This window comes from Xenopus laevis, chromosome 1S, assembly GCF_017654675.1.
Source record: "Xenopus laevis strain J_2021 chromosome 1S, Xenopus_laevis_v10.1, whole genome shotgun sequence".
NCBI lineage: Eukaryota > Metazoa > Chordata > Amphibia > Anura > Pipidae > Xenopus > Xenopus laevis.
This window is the reverse complement of record NC_054372.1, coordinates 92,364,132-92,384,982: the sequence shown is the minus strand read 5'-3', so window position 1 is coordinate 92,384,982 and position 20,851 is coordinate 92,364,132. Positions and strand designations below refer to the sequence as shown.

The 20,851-nt window shown below is 37.9% G+C and overlaps 1 protein-coding gene across 2 annotated transcripts in view; it reads right to left on the bottom strand.

Annotated features, from left to right (window-relative positions):
* Positions 1-722: 722 nt before the first annotated feature.
* The window catches only part of LOC108706858 (neurturin), a 79,315-nt gene continuing 59,186 nt past the window's right edge, over positions 723-20,851 (bottom strand). For both annotated transcript variants that reach the window (XM_041579916.1, XM_018243626.2), the window contains 2 exons: positions 5,222-5,450; positions 723-3,953 (listed from right to left, as the gene is read on the bottom strand). In XM_041579916.1, the coding sequence (XP_041435850.1) occupies positions 3,520-3,953; positions 5,222-5,423 (636 nt within the window). In that variant the 5' untranslated portion in view covers positions 5,424-5,450 and the 3' untranslated portion in view covers positions 723-3,519. The remainder of the gene's footprint in view (positions 3,954-5,221; positions 5,451-20,851) is intronic.

The window sequence follows — 20,851 nt, the reverse complement described above, 5'->3', positions numbered from 1 at the left end:
AACAGATGAACAGACTAAATTAACATGTCCTGTGTAATAGCATTATAGTCAGGATGGCAGTAAATATGATGAAATAATTGTTTCCATTTTGGAACCCCTGTCCTTGGTGCTACCCCACTAATGAAAACTTTCATGAGAAAAGGTGCAGTGTGTTACCCACACAAGATATAAGTAGCAGAAAATTATGTTTTTCGAAAGCAAAAAGGAGTGATAACAAGGGTCTAACAGTAAATATAGTTTTTCTGTGTTCCCTTGGATAAAGGGCATATCTTAATGCCCTAAATTTGTGAATTGTAAATGTCATAGAGATCATATTTTAATTTTATAACTGTCAGTGCAAAGTTATAGATGTGTTTGTAAACTGTTCCATACTGCAAAGAAAATAATTTGCTTATTTCCCAGTATAATGCAGGAGTCTATAACAGTAATTATGAAGAAAGTAGATTTGCAGCCATTAGTTGGTTAGGGTACAGGAGTATCTTAAAGAGAAAATACACCCTGATTTTTTAAAATGAATCAGTTGGGCTTATGTAAAAAAAGATGTATATGATTATATGAGCTCAGTATATGAGCTTCCAAAAAGAAATGTATTTTTTACACAGGCATATCTGATTCCAACAATGTAATCTGGCAATATTACATAAACATGTGCCATTTTCGTTTGAAAATATTTATTTATGATTTCTTGACTTTTTTTATACAAAATAACATGGTACAAATAAAACTTTGATGAATAAAAAGGAATAAATACATTTTTACAAAGCAAACAAAATCTTAAAACAGGTTTAAATAACAATGGAAATAAAATAAACATATCTTTTGTTGGCTTTAGCAAAACTTTTAATATATTTATGTATATATTTATATATTTCAATTACGCTAATGCAAGAAAAGATGGTTACCACACAGTGTGTTATTGTTATATAACAAGTGAATGGTTATTTAATATTTGGGAATGAATGGATGATATGACACAGGCTTCTATATTTGCACCTATCAGAGATGGCATTGCCAGCCTACATGCAAATGCAACATGGTATAAGTAGAGTATAATAATATGCAGTAAAAACTGAATGATTCTGGACTTGATAATGTCAGACTCATGCACCCTGCCAAAACTGCAGTTTTAATGCATTTATTTTTCATGTGGTTGTAGTTTTTGTAAACATTTCGAGCAAGATGTTGATCCTAGAATTCCCTGACAAAATGTCATGTGGTAAATCAGACTTTCTTAGCTACAACAAAAGCTGAATCAACTTAATTTCCATATGCTGAGCTGTTTGTTTACCCTGGCTTAGATATATGTAGAGACATAGGAAAGGGGCAGGCAGCAAGGAATGAAAAACAGCCTGGAGAGATTGCTCTGCTGTAAGGTTTCCTTTTAATAAGTTAATTCCCTACAAATAATATAGAAATGTCATAGGGAAATGAATGTATGCAAGAGAGACATACTGCTGCCCAACCTTTGTAGACTGTTTTAGTCACTGCCTGCTCCTTTTTACTACTTCTCTCTCTGATCTGTCTGCTTGCCGCAGCTTGGATTCAATCAGTAATAGTGGTGATTCACTCTTCTATAAATAAGTGGTGCTCAAATCTCATTTGAATGATATCCAGATTTTATGTAGTAAAGCTTGATTTCATATAAAGTGAGCTCCTTGGTATCATAGGCATGTAATTGAAACTTTCTATTGCTCAAGCTCCTAAACTATATTTGAAAATGTTGATTTTGGAGATGAAAAGATCCTGCACTGACACAAACACCACTAGGGGGTGGTCTATCCATATAAGCAATAGATCATGACAAGCTGACTAAGGAGGGCTAATTTTCAGATGTTGAATGATCTGACATTTTGGCAGAAGATTATGGCAAAAATATATTAAAATTTCCACGTTTCGCTGCAAATTGCGAATTAATTTGTGAAACTGTCAAATTCGAAAAATCCGCATGTCAACATTGACGCGCATGAAAATTATTTTGACGCCCATTGACTTCAATGTGTTTCATGAATTCGCACAGATTCGCCCATCACTAATCGGCACAGACTGATGCAGCGATGGATTATTGTCCTGTCAATGTATACTGCCCCTTGCAGGAGAACATAACTGCATTTCATTATTCTATAAAGTGTCTACTACTGGGCAGTAGCAGCTTGTGACTGCTGAGTCACCCAGTTGTACAGAAAGCCCATTGGGGTCCTGATTGATTGTTTTTTCAAAATATGTTTACAAGACAAACTATATATCAAATTATATAAGTTGTGGGACCATAAAAGCATTTAGTTGTAAGGGCTAGTAACTAAAATCAATTTTATGTGGGATGGGGCTGTGGTACAAGCTAACAGCAAGTTCCTTGGCCATTCCCCAATCATTTCAAAGCCCTGCCAACAATGTCCACAAAGCTCACCCATTTACCCACAAGCCCCACACTTTCATGTCCCATAAATTGTGCTTTTCTATCATGGGATCCCTGACTGCTGTACCCCCATTTTCCCCTCAAAGTGCAGCTCTGAATGCAGTATTATTTTAGCAATAAAGCAACATTTATAAAACAGGACTTTCTGCATATCCCCAACAGATGTACTTGTTTCCTGTATTAATCAGTTTTTAAACTAATACTAGTATTTTGTGGAATGTGTGACTATAGCGTGTTTTAATTACCAATGGCAGCACTTTGTCTAACTACTAACTTCCCACTGCTGCTATACAGATTATTATTAAAGAGCTTGAAAATACTCATGCCCCCATACACAAACATACAGTATAGTATAAGTACTCCTTGATTCTGACAGACATACATATATGTATACAGTTAAATAAAGTTGATAACCAGTGGTCTTTACAGTCTCAGGTAAAGGTCAGCACAAATGGAAAAAGTCAACTTCACTTGTGGAATATGAGGCTTTTGGCACCAAAGTCGCAATCACTATGTTATCTGCTCAGTGTAGTTACCTACATCCTTTCTGGTAGGGAAATGACAAAGCTAGATGCAATGGTCTTCTGATACCTCATATTAATCTTGATTGTTTACTACACTCTCGTACTATAGATTTGGTCTACTGAATGGTGATGTCTTGCTGATGTGAAACTCTACATCTCATTTCAGCTTGGTCACTGTTATATAAAATAGTTGAAAACACATGAGCAGTGAGCATTCTTAAATATATTGTGATATTTGTTTTTAAAAAGTTAATTTTTTTTATTTGTAGCTTGGTATTTCCACCCTAATACCAGATCCTTCATATCAACAGCAGAAATGCTCAGAGAGATGCTGACCTCTTTTTCTGTGGGTGCCATAATATTGTGCAATTCCATAATCTTGTTTACTTAGTCCTTCTTTGCTTTTGTGTCACAAAGCTGATTTCCATTTGAAAGGTTTGAGTGAGGTAGACAATTAATACTACTTTGTGACCTTTTGTTCCCATTGGGCATACTGGCTCCAGGGAGAGAACACTGGCTCTCTATAGGGAGGTCACCTTACTGTTAGGCTAGTTACTTCTGGTTCTCCACCCTACATTTTCATCAAACACAGCCACAGTCCTTTGCAGAGACCTCTTTGATGGTATGGTAATGGTTTTTGGAGTCCAGAAAAGACACATCGTCCTCGTACTCTGTTGGCCTGCAGCAAGGTCGGGCTCTGACCTTGTCTTTTTTTATCTTCTTCTTGCCTCGTATGCTTTGCAAAGAAAGGTCGTAATTGCGCACAGCGGCTTCGCAGGTACCACTGCAATAACGGAACAAGACAGTTTCGTCGGATATGTAGCCCAAGCCAAGTTCGCTTACGCTCACCTCTAGTTCCTTGAGGGTGCAAGGTTGTTTGCGTACTCGGGCCCTCTTCATCCTGGCACCATTTTTTGGGTCGTCTCCAGAGTGTGCAGACTGGCTGTACCTTTCTACCAAAGTAGAAACAAGCTCCCGAATCTCGGCTTGTGTGTAGCTTTCGAAAAGAGCTGTGTCTGGGACAGAGAAGTGCATAAATAATTTTAAGTGTTGAGTGATATTTTACAAATCAGCAATTTCCTGCTATTACCTAATATTAGTTTTTAATATTGCTGCATAAAAGTACAGGCGGATCTGTCAGAAAAGGATAAAACCACACAATGATTCACCTGTGCAAATGTCAAATATGCTGCAAGACATTGCCTAGCACCTTCTGCTTTTCCTACAGACTTTCCACTAATTCCTCAACCTTTATTCAAGCACTTTATTCTGTTTATTTAAGTGACCCATTTCAAGCACACTTCATTCAATTATTTATCGCCAGTTTATATAAATATAATCCCTTGTTTAAATTCTTTCATTTGCTTTATGAAGCGGCAGCAAATGGATTGCAAACATGCTCATCCCTCTCTACTATTACTTTCGGTAAGGCTACGTTGTCACATGTTGCTTCAGAAAGCCAATGTATATGAAAAGATTTTTAAATACACACAGACAGTTAAATTTATCCCATTGCTCTATATTACCTCTTTTATTGTGCCATCTGATCCTTCTCTATAAAGTCTCCTATTTCTCTATTGCAACAATTGATCCACTTGCATCATACTTTCACTCCTGTTGTCAATGAAACACCTTGACATGTCGATCCTAGAAATATTATGTAATTTTCCTTCAGCTGAATTGCTGAGGTTATTATCCAGGAAATGTGCAGATCCACTTCATTAAAATGATTGGCTTTCATTTTCAACTCCCAGGTGTAAAATTAAATCAGATTGTAAAGTAATGTGGGAAGAAAATGACTGAGGGATTTCTTGTTTTCGTGTGAAGCATTTAACACTTACATTGTGGTTTTATTTTTAGTTGGAAGGGAGACTGCTACATATGTGAAACGTTTATGGTAATGGTTTGCAGGCTTTTCTGGCTAGGAAGGAGTTAAGAGTCTGTGCGCCAGTGAAATGGGTATGAGCTGTTGATCAAAGGAATACTGCTTCCTGCAATGCAGGAGAACATTCCCAAAGCCTCTAAATTAAAACCACCAGGTAGGGACCAAAAAAGCAGTAACATGAACATTACTCATGAAACAGTTTGGTACTGTAATATAATTTTGTGTATAGATGATGATGGAAGAAACAAGGAAACAAATTGCACAAGCATCATCCAAGCATTAAAAGCATTTTCCTTCTTTCCTGACAAATTCCATTCCTTAACAAACACTTGCACCTGTTCTGGACTCAAATTTATATGACCATAGAAGAAGTCATCTGGAGAAAGTATACCCTCTTACATTGAGAAATCATTGGCTGTTTGCGCTCCAGGCCTCGAGGGAATCTTCTTTGGCCATTTAAAGTTGAGCGCATGGCCAACCGTGAGGAGAAGGAGGCCGAATTGAATGTCCATCTCCTGTAGAAGACTTCGCCATAGACCAAAAGGGACAACACAGCACAGAGGAGAATCAAAACAGTAGCTGCCCTCTTCCATACCTTCATCTTAAGGACAATCAAGGCATTGAGACGCTGCAAAAGATGAATAAATAAAAGATGGATTATTTCAAGCTTTTGCAACACTGTTATGTGAACATAATGGAAGCAGTTACAAAAATCAGTAAATAATGGAAATGTGATCCCACTATATACACAATATGTCTATAAGAGGAATAACTGAAAAATAATTAAGGATGATAATTAAGTATTTTGATCCAAGTGCACATAACACACTGTGATATGTACAGAGAATTGTGTGTGATAGCACATGCTTATTCAGACCCACCCATGCAATTACCCCTCGTACCTTCCCCTGAAGAGAGGCAGATCTGGGGAATGATTTATGACTAACAAATATTATTTTGGTTACTAAACTCCAGTTATAAATAGAGAACCAAATACTTCATTCACTCCAACTTATATAACTGGTGGTTTCAGCATTTATTCCTGTTTCTCAGCAGTGTGGATGTGCAAACAAGCACACAAGTGTGGCAGTTTACACTATTTGGACATCACCTATTGCTTACTTGGCTGAATGAAAGTAAGGTCTTGCAAGTAATATTCTTTAGAATGCCTTGTTTCTCATTTGAGCATCTGCTTGGCGAACAAGAAACCCTAGCCAGGCTAATAGCATGGCTGTATGCAATTAGGCAAATGGAACAGTTATTGTGCCTGGTGGAAGTTATTGAGATAAGCCTTTTTTCATTGTTTCTTACTACAGCATGTTGCTATTCTTTTATGATATCAAACATGTGATGATAACATCCTGATTAGAAGTCTGCATTGAAGAGTGCAGTTTGTAGCCAAGGGTAGCTTAAAAAATTGATCCACCCCCTTTTTCCAAAAGGTTTGATTTAGTACAGGTATAGGATCTATTATCTAGAATGCTTGGGCCCATTGGTTTTCCAGACAAGAAATACCTTAAAGGAACAGTAACGTCAAAAAATAAAAGTGTTTTAAAGTAATGAAAACATAATGCAGTGTTGCCCTGCACTGGTAAAACGGCTGTGTTTGCTTAAGAAACACTACTATTGTTTATATAAATAAGCTGCTGTGTAGCAATGGGGGCAGCCATTCAAAGGAGAAAAGGTGCAGGTTACACATCAGATAGCAAATAAGCTCTGTCTGTCTAATAGTGTTATCTTCTATCCATTAGTTATCCTGTGCCATATAGCCATTTTTCAATTTCTGCCATTGCTCCCCAGCAGCTTGTTTATATGAATAGTAGTGTTTCTGAAGCAAACAGATCAGTTTTACCAGTGCAGGGCAACAGTACATGATATTTTCATAACTTTAAAACACTTTTTTGGTGTTACTGTTCCTTTAAGCCTGCTAAAAAAATGTAATCATTAAATAAACCAAATAACATTGTTTTGCCACCAATATGGATTTATATAGCTTAGTTACAATCAAGTACAAGGTAGTATTTTATTCTTAATTGCCTTTGAGCCTTTGAGCTTTTTTTTAATAATAATGGGTTTCTTAATATGGTATCCCATATCTGTATTTTATTTGACAAAGTATAAAACAGAGGATTATAAAGGATTATATGATTTCCCAATATCCCTCTTTTTACATATGTTTATGAACATGTAATACACTATTTTTCTGTTACTTAAGAGTTACTATCTGCTAGTATTACAGATGTTGAAACTAATGTATGTTGCTTTCTAATCTCTTTTTTCACCAGTTTCAGTTTAGTATGTTGTACCTTTAATAAATACAGTTGTGATGCAATGTAGGGCTTCAGGGCCTTCCAGGTGCGTGTCTTTCATCTGCCCTGTTTATAGCTGCTCAGAGCTCATTGTGTAACCAGAATCATTTGCACAATGTTGTTTTGGCTTAATAATTTGTATTTGTCCTAACTGAATCCAGATCTTAGTTTTTTTTTATTTCACTACTGCAGGAAACTGAAGACAACAGTTTATTTTTTCTTAGAGAAGCCAGAAATTTACATTTTTCAGTAGTTGGATGAGTTTTGGGGGAAGTATTTGGATTTCATCTGAATTCAAAAATCATGGATTTGATGCATCTGCATTTGATACTGCCATCTCTGCACATTTCCAGTACTGTCAGATAAGGAAAGCTTTACTGATCCCTCCGGTTTAATAATGCAAAATAATGCTCCATTACTTTGCTTTATAATAAAAATATATATCTTTTTCCATTTTTTTTCAATTTTAAAAATAGGCAGAATATATTTTAGCATATGTTTTATTTATATTGCTCATTAACAATATTATAGCTGGCCAATGAAGAATATCACATTGCAACTGTTATTACATTCCTGTATAAACTGTATTATGTTGGCAATTGCCTTGTACACTGATACAATTCACACCTCAGTTTCTTATTACAGATGCAAAGCTTATGTGCAAAGCTTATGTTTTTGTACATCAGAGAATAACTGAAATGGCACTGCAGTGTTTTTCAGACATCCTATTATTCCCCAGCTCCCTTTCCCACCCAACAGTTAGTTCTTACCAGACAAAGCAGGGATTTGATGTAAGAAAAGTCATCAAAAAAGTCCAGTCATAAATAATTGTGCTTGGGCTAAAGGAGGGAGGGTAAGCTATAGTCTGCTGCCTCAGGGTTTTATAACCAGCAGTGTAGGGAGCAGGAAGTAAATCTACCATGTGCTGATATGTGTTTCATGCACACTGACACTAAGGAATACTACTTTAGGCACTGTACATAGTATTCCAAAGGATCATAGCTTAACAGGCATTCATAATATAGAAATGCAAAAGACAGCTAAAGACAAAACACTTGAACTACTTTTTATAGTTGTGCAGTAGAAGTCTGTGACCATTTCTGACTATTACTTTTTGAAAATTATAACAGTAAGCAGCAAAAGAAAAAATATAAGAACTGGAGTGTGGCATAATGAAATAGTCAAAAGAAAAAAGGACTAAACATTTTCAATCAGTAGAAATACCAGTGTGCAGAATGGGAGGGAGGCGCGGAGGACAACAACCTGGTCAATGTGTTCACTAAAATAAAACAGGTGCTGACAGAGAAGTATAATTGGGGACACATAATTTACGAGTGTAGATGTGAAACAGAATAACCTCTCTGAAAAGACACTAGTCTAAAAACAGAAATTCTTCAGAGCCCCCTTGCTGTCTATTTACAACATACAGATTTCTTTCCAATATCATTCCAGCAGCACTAAAAGGTTTCTGGGACTTCATCCATCCACTTCTTTTCCCTCCCCCTGCCATGAAAATCTGTTATGTGCACCTCGTGGTTGGCATAGGTCCTGAGGATTCTAGGAGAGCTATGCGTGAGAAGATGGGCGAAGAGAGGGTTAGGAAGTAAGAGAGAGGATTATAAGAGACAAGAAAAAAATATATAGATTTATGGGACAGTAGACAAAATACATTTTTGATGATAGGTAAGTGTAGAAAGATATTCAGATCATGGATGGTGAGGAGTAAACAAGAAAAAGTAAGAAAGAAAAAGACAGTGATATGTAGAAGTTGAATGCAATGGAACTGCAGACAAAGTTTAAAGAGACCGGTAATGTATTTAAAAGGGGCGTAAGTGAAGACGGTGACATGAAAGTAATGAAATATTTAAGGTGACAGGGCTAAGATTAATAAACAACACAAAGGAAATATTTAAAAGTTTGAGGAAATGTACACTAAAAAAGTACAGATTTATACCTAGAAACAAAACAATTCTGCTTCTCACTCTTTGTGCTGTCATATATAATAGTATGTTTATCAAATGGTAAAATAAGTATCTTGTTGTTTTTAAAGAAACATATTTTCAAAGGTGTGGGAAAATGTATTTTGCCTACTGTGCACCCCTAATATCGAACCATCCCATAGCAAAATATTCCAAGCATTTTGCCAGGTCTGGGCTGGCAAGAAATACCTTTGAAATGTTGGTAGAAAAGTCATTTACTGTATATATATATATTATTACCAATGCTTTATAAATAGGATAAAAAACAATGTTAATTTTGGTAGAGAACTGTAAGTCAGACAAAATCCACAAAACAAAAAAAAAAGAAAAGTAACTTCAGATTTGCTCTTTAAAAAATACACCCCTTATAAATGTTGAGAATAAATAGTTGAATGTATGTGAAGAAATCTGAGTAGAAAGAACAGGTTTTACAGCTGTTTCATAAGTACTGTTTGCCACTTCAGTTGGCATGTCTATGGCATGAGTAGAATAGCTTTATTCTACAAGATTTTAACATGGTCTTAAATGTGAATAGTAGCACGAGTGAATGTTTTAGCTACCACATATATTTGGGGTAGTAGAATCTTACCGTAGCTACTATTATGGATACTGTTATTCATAATTATTTTTTAATAAAGGAGGAATGCTAAAGTGAAAAGAAGGAGCAGAGCAAATAAAACAAATACATGGACTGAGAGATGATAAGTAGGAGCAGCCACTTAGGAGAGAAGTGCCAGGGACAGTGAGACAGTAAAGTGATTCTTGGAAACAGTCTCTGAATCAGCTCTTAGCTTGCTGGTGGAAAGGGCAGGGTTAATGTCACCAGACAGATATAACATTTAAAAAAGGGACAAAAGACTTCTGTTGAAAGGAAAAGAGACACCAGCTGCTGTCAGAAAAAGTGGCATATTGACAATGCAACAAAATACCTTTAACAGCCAGCAGTGATTGCAGGTAACATCCCGTCACAAGTATAATTCCATTTTGCTAATAGTACATCCAAGTTAAAGAATGCCCCCAGCAGTGGGTGTGACGCATCAAGCCTGGTCCCTCCTAGTGAAGGAACAATATCCCATACATCAGAGTAACACGAGATACATGACAACAAACCCATTGATCCACTGAACTATTGTGACCTCTGGTGACCACAAGGGATTAAATCTGGCTGCTGTCCATGGTGCTGAAATGCCCACAGGGCACAACTCTGAAATGCTGACTTCCTTTTAACTGGTGCTGTGCCAAAAAGGCAACAAGGAGTGTGTGTGTATGTGTGTGTATTAACAGATACAAAGTACCGCTGCTTTTCCTCTGCATGCCCTATGATTTACTGCAATTATAGTTTTTAACAAAGTATAAAGCAGACAAAGTAATATGCAGCAAAGCGCAAAAATAGATTAGATGGATTTTTTTGTATAGCACTTTTTCATAATTACTTTTCCGTACTGAGTAATATGAAAGTTGATACTGGAGTGAAAAAAAAAAGGTGATGTAAGAAAACAGCAATAGAAATGTAAAAAGGGGATCTACCAAACATTCCCCTTTCAGCTTTACGCCGACTTGTCTCCCACAACGCTACAGAGGAGAAGGAATATGGGCCCGATTACAAGAATTCTACAACAACGTAAAATTCTATACCGTTGGCTATTTCCGTTCCGTTTGATGCTTACCTACAATAATAAGCAATATTCAGCTTCATCGCCAGAAGAGGGCCGCGACTTACTTATAAAACTGGGTCTAGATGATGCCTCATTGAAAGAGATCCCGAAAACCTCTAAGGCTTCACGGAAGATTTTACCAATGTGGGAAAGAGTAAAAGGGCCTGTATAGTATTATGCTCTATTCTAGTAATAAAAGCTATGTATGGGCCCTAACTTTTACTAAAACCTGGGATTTAGGCCCATCTATTTGTTAAGAATTGATCCTGGATATCCTTTGATAAAGGCTTATGTTTAAGAGAGAGGGGGGAAGGCGGGGGGGTTCCCCTCCTTTTTTTTTTTTTTTTCTCTCCTCTCCCCTCCTCTCTATGTTTTATTATACTCCAGAGCTTCTACTGCAATTGACTGGCTTGGAGGTTACAGGCATGGAAATGGATATTATGTGAAGGAACCATTGTCCTCGATCTGTTCAAGGGGTACAATATGTCGCGAAATAAGTAGCCATCAAAAGCTCTCGATACTTGGGGCTTTCCCCCCTGCCAGGAGGGTTAGTTGGGTGGGGCTTCTCTAGAGTTAGGTTGAAGTCCCAATCCTCTCCTCCACTAGATTCTTGGGATTATTATAAAGTATTTGTGGTAGAGCTATCTATAAGCTGGATGTATGTATGGTTTATATTGTTCCCTTATTTTTTTTTTTTTCCCTTTTTGTGTGGGTTTTTTTTTTTTTTTCTTGTTTTTTGTATGCCTTAACTTGCAGGTCCAACTTCAAAAAAGGAAATGTATAGTATGTTCGTTGTATTGGGATTGTCTGGCATTGCCCTAAATGGTTTGATACTTAGATGCCTGTCTTGGCCCGTAAAAAAGTGTAAACTGTATACCGTTATACATAATAATGTCAATTAAGATACTCAGTCACAATGTGCAGGGGTTTAATTCACCGGTTAAAAGAACCAAGGCTTTTGTCCAATATGCAGCTTTGAAAGCTGACATTGTCTGTTTACAGGAGACCCACTTCTCGCATTCTTCCCACCCTAAATATTTTCATAAAAGATACCCCAGAGTCTTATTAGCAACTAGTACTACAAAAACTAAAGGGGTCGCTATATGTTTCCATGCTAGCCTATCAATTGTGATAGACAAGGTTATCACGGACCCCGAGGGAAGATACATCATAGCTAATGTCCACATTGGCGACTCCCCTCTTACTATAGTGTCTTATTATGCTCCCAATTTACACCAGTTGGGGTTTTTAACCAAGCTGTTTGACTCTTGTAAGCAAAATCAGGTTGCCCAGATGATTTTATGTGGTGATTCTAATATGGTCTGGAACACACACCTAGACCATTTATCTCTTATTGATAGGGGAAATACCGGGACTACAAATAAGCAGGTTGTAGAATTTAAGAATCTCCTAAATTTGTCAGGACTTGTGGATGCTTGGAGAGAAATTAATCCGGGAACCCGTCAATTTTCCCATTACTCTGCCCCTCATAAGGTCTCTACTAGAATAGATCACATTTTAATTACCTCTCCTATAGTTACATCACTCCAATCAGCTAAAATGATTAATATTGGGTGGTCTGATCACTGCCCGGTATTGATAGGTCTGTCCCTTGGTTCTGTCACCGCTCCGGGCCGGCAATGGCGACTCAATGAGTCTCTCTTGAGCTACCCCGAGGTCGTGACAGAGATAAGGGAGAACTTAGATAGGTATTTTCTTGAAAATGCTTCCTCTGTGGCAACTGAAACAACATTATGGGAAGCCCAAAACCAGTAATTAGGGGGGTATTTATCAAGATAGGTTCCCAAAGGAAAAAAACAAGGGACAAAGCGGTCAATGTGTTGGTTAAAGAACTTGATAGGTTATCAGAACTGTATATAAGTAAACCTACAGAGGCCCTCTTATCCCAGGTGCAACAAGCCCAAAGGGATCTAGATCTTCTCTTAACCTCTAGGGCAGAGAAAACCTTGAGATGGGCTAAACATAAATTATACAGTTCCCTAGATAAGCCAGGCAGGATGCTGGCTCGGAAATTAAACGAGAGGGACAATCCATCCCCGATTCATAGAATTAAGACTGCCCAAGGCCCTATATCAGGGAACCCACGGAAGATAGCTGAGACATTCGAGCAGTTCTATCAGAAATTATATGCCTGCCCGGCCCCGTCTGGACCCGGGGCAATACCCACATTTTTTAAAGATCTTGAGCTACCTCAACTTTCCCCTGAGCAATCCTCATTGATTGAGGAAAGTATAACGGTGGAAGAAGTAGCATTGGCGATTAAGCAGCTCAAATCTAATACAGCCCCAGGTATCGACGGCTTTACCAATATGTACTATAAAAATTCTCAGTTGAATTAATTCCATATCTAACTGACATGTTCAATGGCCTGAGAGAGGGACAACGATTTCGACGGGAATCTGTGCAAGCTAAAATCTCGGCCATACCTAAGCCGGATTCAGACTTATACGACTGTAAAAACTATAGACCGATTTCGGTCTTAAATACAGACATTAAGATCTTAGGGAAAATTATAGCAACACGGATTAATACATTTTTCCCGTCTATAATAAATAAGGATCAAGTGGGGTTTGTTCCGGGGCGCCAGGCCTCAGACGCTATTAGACGTTTAATCCTGCTTACACAATATGCTGTTTCTAAAGGGATTAAATCTATGATCCTTAAATTGGACATACGTAAGGCCTTCGATTCTTTATTGTGGGAATATCTCTATTACGTCCTCAGAAAATGGGGGTTTGGATCAAATTTATTGTCATGGGTGTCTGCGTTATACGATAGGCCTTCAGCTGTGGTCAATATAGCAGGCTCTGTTTCTAATCCATTTCAGATCTACAGGGGGACTCGCCAGGGGTGCCCCCTATCTCCAATTTTATTTAACCTGGCAATTGAACCACTAGCTATAGCGGTCCGTTCCAACCCAAATATTGCTGGCATTGAGGTAATGGGTCACCAACACAAACTTAGTCTTTTCGCGGACGATTTGTCCCTTACCATCTCTAAACCCCTTACGTCACTTCCAAATTTATATGGATTACTAGATAGATTTGGTAAAATTTCAGGGTTACAAATTAATCATAGCAAAACTGAAGTCTTAAATATTAATCTCCCTCACGATATGGAAAAGTTACTTAAACTAAATTTCGACTTTCATTGGCACCCTAATTATATTTCGCTATTAGGAATTAAATTGACCAGATCATATGATCACCTATTTAAATACAATTATCCCCCACTTTTTAAGGCCCTATCCTCTCTTCTGGAGAAATGGAGCTCCCACCATATCTCATGGATAGGCCGTATAAATTCTGTAAAAATGACACTTCTGCCGAAATTGTTATACTTATTTAGGACTTTACCGATCCCAATCCCATCAGGACATCTTAAGAAGTTTGAATCCAAGGTATTAAAGTTTGTGTGGGCAAGTAAAATACCAAGAGTCAATAAAAATACATTATTTCAACCTAAAGATGGAGGGGGGCTGGGTTTTCCTAAGCTATCCTATTATTATCAGGCTGCCCAATTAGCACAGATTCTTACCTTACATATTCGGGAAGATAGTCCTCATTGGGTGGCACTGGAAGGTGCATTCACAGGACCCTGGTCCCCTCTTGCACTTATTTGGAATCGACCAGAGGGGAAATTTAAACAGACAAGCAGATGCTTACAGCATACTCTGAAACTCTGGGGTGCTGTTGGTAAACATATTCAGCTGAAAACTCCTGGAAGTCTATTGGCTCCCTTGTTCCAGAACCCACAGTTCCCACCGGGGTTACAAATATTCCGATTTAAGTGGTGGTTAGATAGGGATATTAGAACAGTGGGGCAATTATGTAACTCCTCAGGACCTCTGTCTTTACGGAAATTGATCGATAGGTTTTCGGTCCCTTTAACAGAAAGATTCAGGGCACAGCAACTGCATCACTTTGTCTCAACATATTGGCAGGTAAAAGATGTGGATAATAGGGAGACATTTTTTGAAAACTGGTGCTCCCGATCCCCTAGAATACAAAAAGTGGTTTCTATGCTATATAACAAGTTTTTTGGGTCTTCTCCATCTTCAATGCTGCCCTATATGTCAGCTTGGCAAGAGGATATATCAAGGGAAATATCCTTGGAAGATTGGGATCAGATTTGGAGTTCAATTAAAAGGTCATCTAATAATGTATCCCTACTAGAAACAAACTATAAAGTTTTATTTCGCTGGTACTTAGTCCCCACTCGTATAGCCAAATTTGTCAATTCAGCAGACCCTAATTGCTTTAGAGGTTGTGGGGAGCCAGGTACAATGATTCACACTTGGTGGACATGTCCCCAGGTTAGGAGATTCTGGATAAGGATCTTCAACATGATCTACTCAGTCTTCGAGGTTCCCATCCCTAAAGATCCATTGTTGGCTCTCCTTGGTAAAAAACCGGAAGCCCTCACTAATACCCAGTTTTGCCTACTTGGATTTATCTTACTGTCAGCCAAAAGAACGATAGCTAGTGCATGGAAGCAAAAACAAATTCCAATAGAGCCAGTTAAATCCAGAATAGATTGGATTATGTCCCAAGAGAAAATGATGAGCATCCTCCTGGATACTCATTCGAAATTCCTAGTAGTATGGAATCCTTGGATTGAATACAGGTATGGATCGGGAATGCCAGACAATCTTCTATCATTGTAATAGTATAAAAATACTTGTTCATGTGTAAATGCAAGCAGTTGAGGTGAAATGTATAGTTTTGGACTGTACTGTATTGGGGGCTCCCTTTTTTTTTTTTTTTTTTTTCCTTTATTTTTATTTTTTATGTATTTGTTTATTTATTTCTCTTCTCCTCTTTATGCACTAATAGAGATTCGATCACTATGATTAACGAGAGTTTAATAGTAAGGTCATAGAGACCCTAGAGACACGGGTGTTAGTAACATGGGCCCTCTTCGGGCCTTCACTTGGGCACGAGTTCTCACTTTCACTTTCTATTCTATTATCACATTTAATATAGATATGGGTCAGTTATATATGACCCTCTTAAGTTGTGGTTCACTTTGTTATGATACCCATAATAATTGCTTAGGCTCCATATCACGTTATTAGATAGGGGAATATGGTAACGTCACGTTAACTTGGTATTTCACCTTTCTCTGTTCCCTTCCCCCCTTTTTTGTTTTTTTTTTTTTTTTTTTTTTTTTTTTGTTTTGTTTTGTTTTGTAAGATTAATTCAAGTATTATTCTGTAACCTACAGTATCGTGTCTTGTCCTGTTATTTGTGACTTAAAATAATAAAGAGATTGAAAGAGAAATGTAAAAAGGGTGAAAATGAGAAGGCAGAGGTAAGAGGAGTGCAGTGAATAAAAGAGTAATGTAATTAGAAGTGGTGAAAGAAGTACATAAAACTAACAGCCAAGATATGAAATAATAGCTGACTGTCTGCTAGGGAAATCTTATATATCAGCCTCAGCATGTCAACGATTTTGCAGACCTTAGATTGGGGGTCTTCAACCTCTTTTACCTGTGAGCAACATTCAGATGTAAAAAGAACTGGGGAGCAACACAAGCATGAAAAATGTTCCTGGGTGGTGTAAAATAAGTGCTGTGATTGGCTATTTGGTAGCCCCCTATGTGGTCTGTCAGCCTACATGAGGCTTTGTTTGGTAGTACACATGGTTTTTATGAAACCAAAACTTGTTTCCAAGCCAGAATATCAGGGTATATATCATTACATTTAAAATGTATACTGTAAATAAAGCAAATACATTTTAGGTTGTGAGGGGTAATTGTTAAGAGGAATTCCATTTGCCCGTTTTATTTCATTTGCCAAAGGCTTAAAAGCCCACTAAAAAAAACTAATTGGAACTTGTGCACTATGCTTAAAAAAATTTTTCTCTTAATTTTTCCATATATTTTGAAATAGTGCCCATACTTTGAGGTTTGATTTATATTACCAAATGGGTTCCTATGTTGTTTTTTGGAATATAATATCTCGATGTAAACATAAAGAAGTGATGACTTTGTGTCAGTGATATGATGAGATGAGTGATGAATGAGTGGCAGGATTGTGCTGAATGGAATGAGTAGACAACCCATTACCTCAAACTTGCTAATATTTATATTATGGCTAGTGATGACAGTGGTGGTGAGATTTAATCAGGATATAAAGAAGAGCTTGCAGACATATCCCATTGGCAGCTTTTTTAAATTGATGGATCATAATCATTCCAAATACAATTCAAAGGCTTTCTATGGATCTTTTCACAATCTCATAATTGTCTGAAATGTATGATTCCTGTTCTGCCTGCTACACTAAAGTTTTAAACAGAAGTGTACTGTGGTAGAACTGGTCTTATAATTTAATACTATATTTATGTTATTGTTCACTGTTAATTGGAGGGCAGAAAAAACCCAGGTTCAACCATTTATTGTACTAGGGGAGTATGGAGGCATCAGCAAACATCAGAAGCATATTCAGTTGCCATTCATTCCAGTGGAATTACCCTTTGGTTTAAGACATCTTCTTGATACAGAAACAAGAATACAATTTAAGATGGAATATAGTCTGGAAATAAAGTTTCTAGATTTTGACAGAATAATTTATGTTTGTTACCTTCATAAAGCAAAGGCAACCAAGGTATCTATTTTCAAAAAGCTCACTCTCTGGAAAAAACACCAGGGGAAACAGTTGAGAGGAGTTAGTTTTAAAAATAAATAAATGAGAAAAACTATGTATTTTAAAAATAAAGCAACTGAACTCTAATAGTGTCAGTAAGTAATACAGTATATCAACATATCTCTCACACCAGCTGCTAATTAGGTAAAAGCAATCTGCAGACACCACTTTTAGCATTCACCTTCAAAAGCCTGCACTGGGAGAAGCACAGCTTGAAAATCCCTAGGCAAGAGTGAGTCTGCTGTAAGCATTGCATGCAGGAAGTCCCAACTCAGAAAAACTTAGTTCCAATGCTTTTTCATTAATCTATACAACCCAGGACAGTTCATGCATATTTTCTGCACATTACTATAGTGGTTTCCCTGCAGATTTGGTATTGGGGGAGGTTCGCATCTTGATTTATTCCAGAGAGTCCCTGGAATATTCCCTAATCGAAGCATCTTGAAGAAAGCGTTGATATAAATTTCAGACCATTTAAGGAGCCCATTCACTGACAAATCCTGGCATGTAGTATGGACTTGTAGTCATTCATACGTCATCTAGGCCTAATGGACATTTCAGTAGATAATTCTAACGTTACTGTATACATTCTACTCATTATCTGATTGTTGGCCCAAGGGATGAATGGCTGGGTCAGGCAGATGTGGCCCAACATGTGTGTGGCTGTGCTGGCCAAATATCGGATCATTTGGAGAAGTGGATTGTACTGTTTATGGCCAGCTTTAGAAGTTTTACAGTCCCTGTCAGTATCCCGGGGCATGGTATAAATGCAGAGGTGTAGAATGTTTCTCATTATCACACATAGATAATTGTCACCAGAGCTTCTTTCTAGATAGTAAAAAAATAACTGTCAATTGCAAAAGGCTGCAGTGTGTTTCTTATGTGAGCGTGCAACACTTTAACACTTTAATGGTTCAGTTACTTATTTGTTACATCTCCCATGCCTTTCATAGGAAGCCCATATAACTTCCACTGTGGGTGGTTATTAGCTCTTCCTCATTCAGTACTGCTGCTTGTCAGGCATGTTGCCTCACCTCATGGCAGGAGATCTTCTGGAGTTAATAACATGGGGGGAGGGGTGCTTTCCATCCCTTGTGCCTCCACTCCATCTTGTCTTAGATTATCCATATTTAGGTTTTGACAAACTTTTTCTTCAAAAAAGGGCACTGATAACTATGCAACCCATTTTACATTAGGAGCCATACATGTTTGTGGCTACTTTCCTATTACCTCTATTGCTGTGGCACAGCAGCCCAATTTGTAACTGTAGGATAATTCTTCACAACCTCATCTGCCAATGTGACATGCACTTGCCAACCTGGTGCATCCACAGATGAACTTTAAATTCCAAATTAATTACTTTACATGTCCAGGTGGTCAAACAGTATGGTTAAATTGGTAAAACTGCCCAACCAAATCTGGCCAGCTACAGAACTGTGTGGACTAGCATTAGATGATAGCAGCAAAATTAGTCTAATTTAGCAGTATGGCAACCTGCTTAGCAACTAAGGGCTACAGTGCCAAAAGCATGATGATACAGTGTAAAACTGTTGAAATCTAAAAATTTAGTTTTCTAAAAGTTTTGAAACTGCAAAACTGCAGTTTTTTTCGCCGGCGCAGCGGCTGTAATTGAATTGGGACGCACACGTCCCCATAGTGCGGCTGGGCGGCATGCCGCCCCTATTTTTTTGCCGCCCTAGGCCCGGGCCTATGCGGCCTTGCCGCAAATCTGGGCCTGGCTGTATGCATCACTAACTTCAGTATAGGATATAGTGGCTGGCCATTGACTAATGAGATATCAAAACCACTACTGTGACAAAGGTTTTTCCACTGAATTTTAGTGAGGATGCACACATTTGCAGAGGTTAGCTAATGAGAATAATGTTTCCTTTCACTTTCTGGGCCTATTCTATCATGCATAAAATTCTGCATTCTATATTTTACCTGTGTTGTACGTCTCTTCAAAATATTATTGGTGCTAAATAAAAATAAAAGTAAACACAACAAGAAAATGTATTTGCATGGGAAAAATAAGCTTTATCCTGTTTTCTTTTTTGTGAAAGATGCCCACACCATTTTCACATACATTTTCAGTAAAACATGGGAGGGTTCATTTACTAAGGCAAGTGCAAAGTAGAAGTAGTAAGTGTGAAATGATTATGTTTTCTTAACCAGTGGTGTAACTATACATACAGATCACTCCACAGTCGCAGGGGCTTAAGCAACAGGGGAACCTCGGACAGTGAGGTCTGGTGTATCATTGTCCTTGGCCCATCTTTAAAGGACAAGGAAAGTTAAACTAAGGAAGTAGCTAGAAATGTTGTACATTATGTTTTGGGCTTCTGTCCCAGCCCCAGGCAACCAAATCCCTGTAGCAGGGAAGATCTGTGTCTCCAAAGATGCCCTAGTAGCTCCCCATCTTCTTTTCTGCTAATTCACTGCACATGATGCTGTCAGTTACTGAGTTAAGGGACCGCTCAAAATATACAGTACACATAGAATAGAAATGTCACAGTATAAGGCTGATTAGTAATATTAATATAAATTACTACATGGCAGCACAGAAACCAGTGCAACTAGCATCAGAATTTAATAATCAGCCCTGTAGCATCAGCTTTTATTACAGGCCAACCTCATTTTCTGGTTGATAATTTGCGACGACCCCTAAATTTAGCTTCTCAACAGAGGCTCAGAGCCCACTGAGCATGTGAGTGTCGCAGACACTTTCCAAGATGGGGACCCCCTATGACAAGTTTGAAGACCTGGATCTTTGCTGCTATTGAGAAGCTGAAACTTTAGGCTGGTGTAATAAGTTCAGTATATAAAACATGCCATTTTAGACCTATTCATTTTTAGGGTTCAATTCTCCTTTAACCACAGTAAATAGAGACAAGCAGGTAATGAGTGAGCCGGGAGGGAGGCAGGGGAGGCGGGACTGCACATGCAAGGCCCTCCAAAGATTATTTTTGTGGCGGTGCCACATTTTCAAGGTATGCCACTGTTCCTAACACTTTTTCTCCCAGAATTCAACTAAAATATCCTGCACCTGTAAGAAACATGTACTGCACTGGTAAATCACAAGCACAGTGGATGGGAATAGCATCACTTCCAGTGTCAGTGTGCCAATTGTTAGGTGCTGGTAAGTTGTGTGAATCCGCACAACATGTAAAGTGAACCATTACGCAGAGGTAATAAACCTTATCCATAAACATATAAAACAATGTCACTCCATGGCTACATTTTTGTGAAAGTGGTTCCATTAGTAGTGGCACAAATTAAACACATTTTATGGAAACCTATTCTTTGCCCAGTATTGTAATCATTCCCATCAAAACCTTCTAACCACGTAAATCCAAAATAAACAACAAATGTTGCAATAGTGTGTCTTTCAGGGAGAGCTTTATTGATAAAGTCAGTG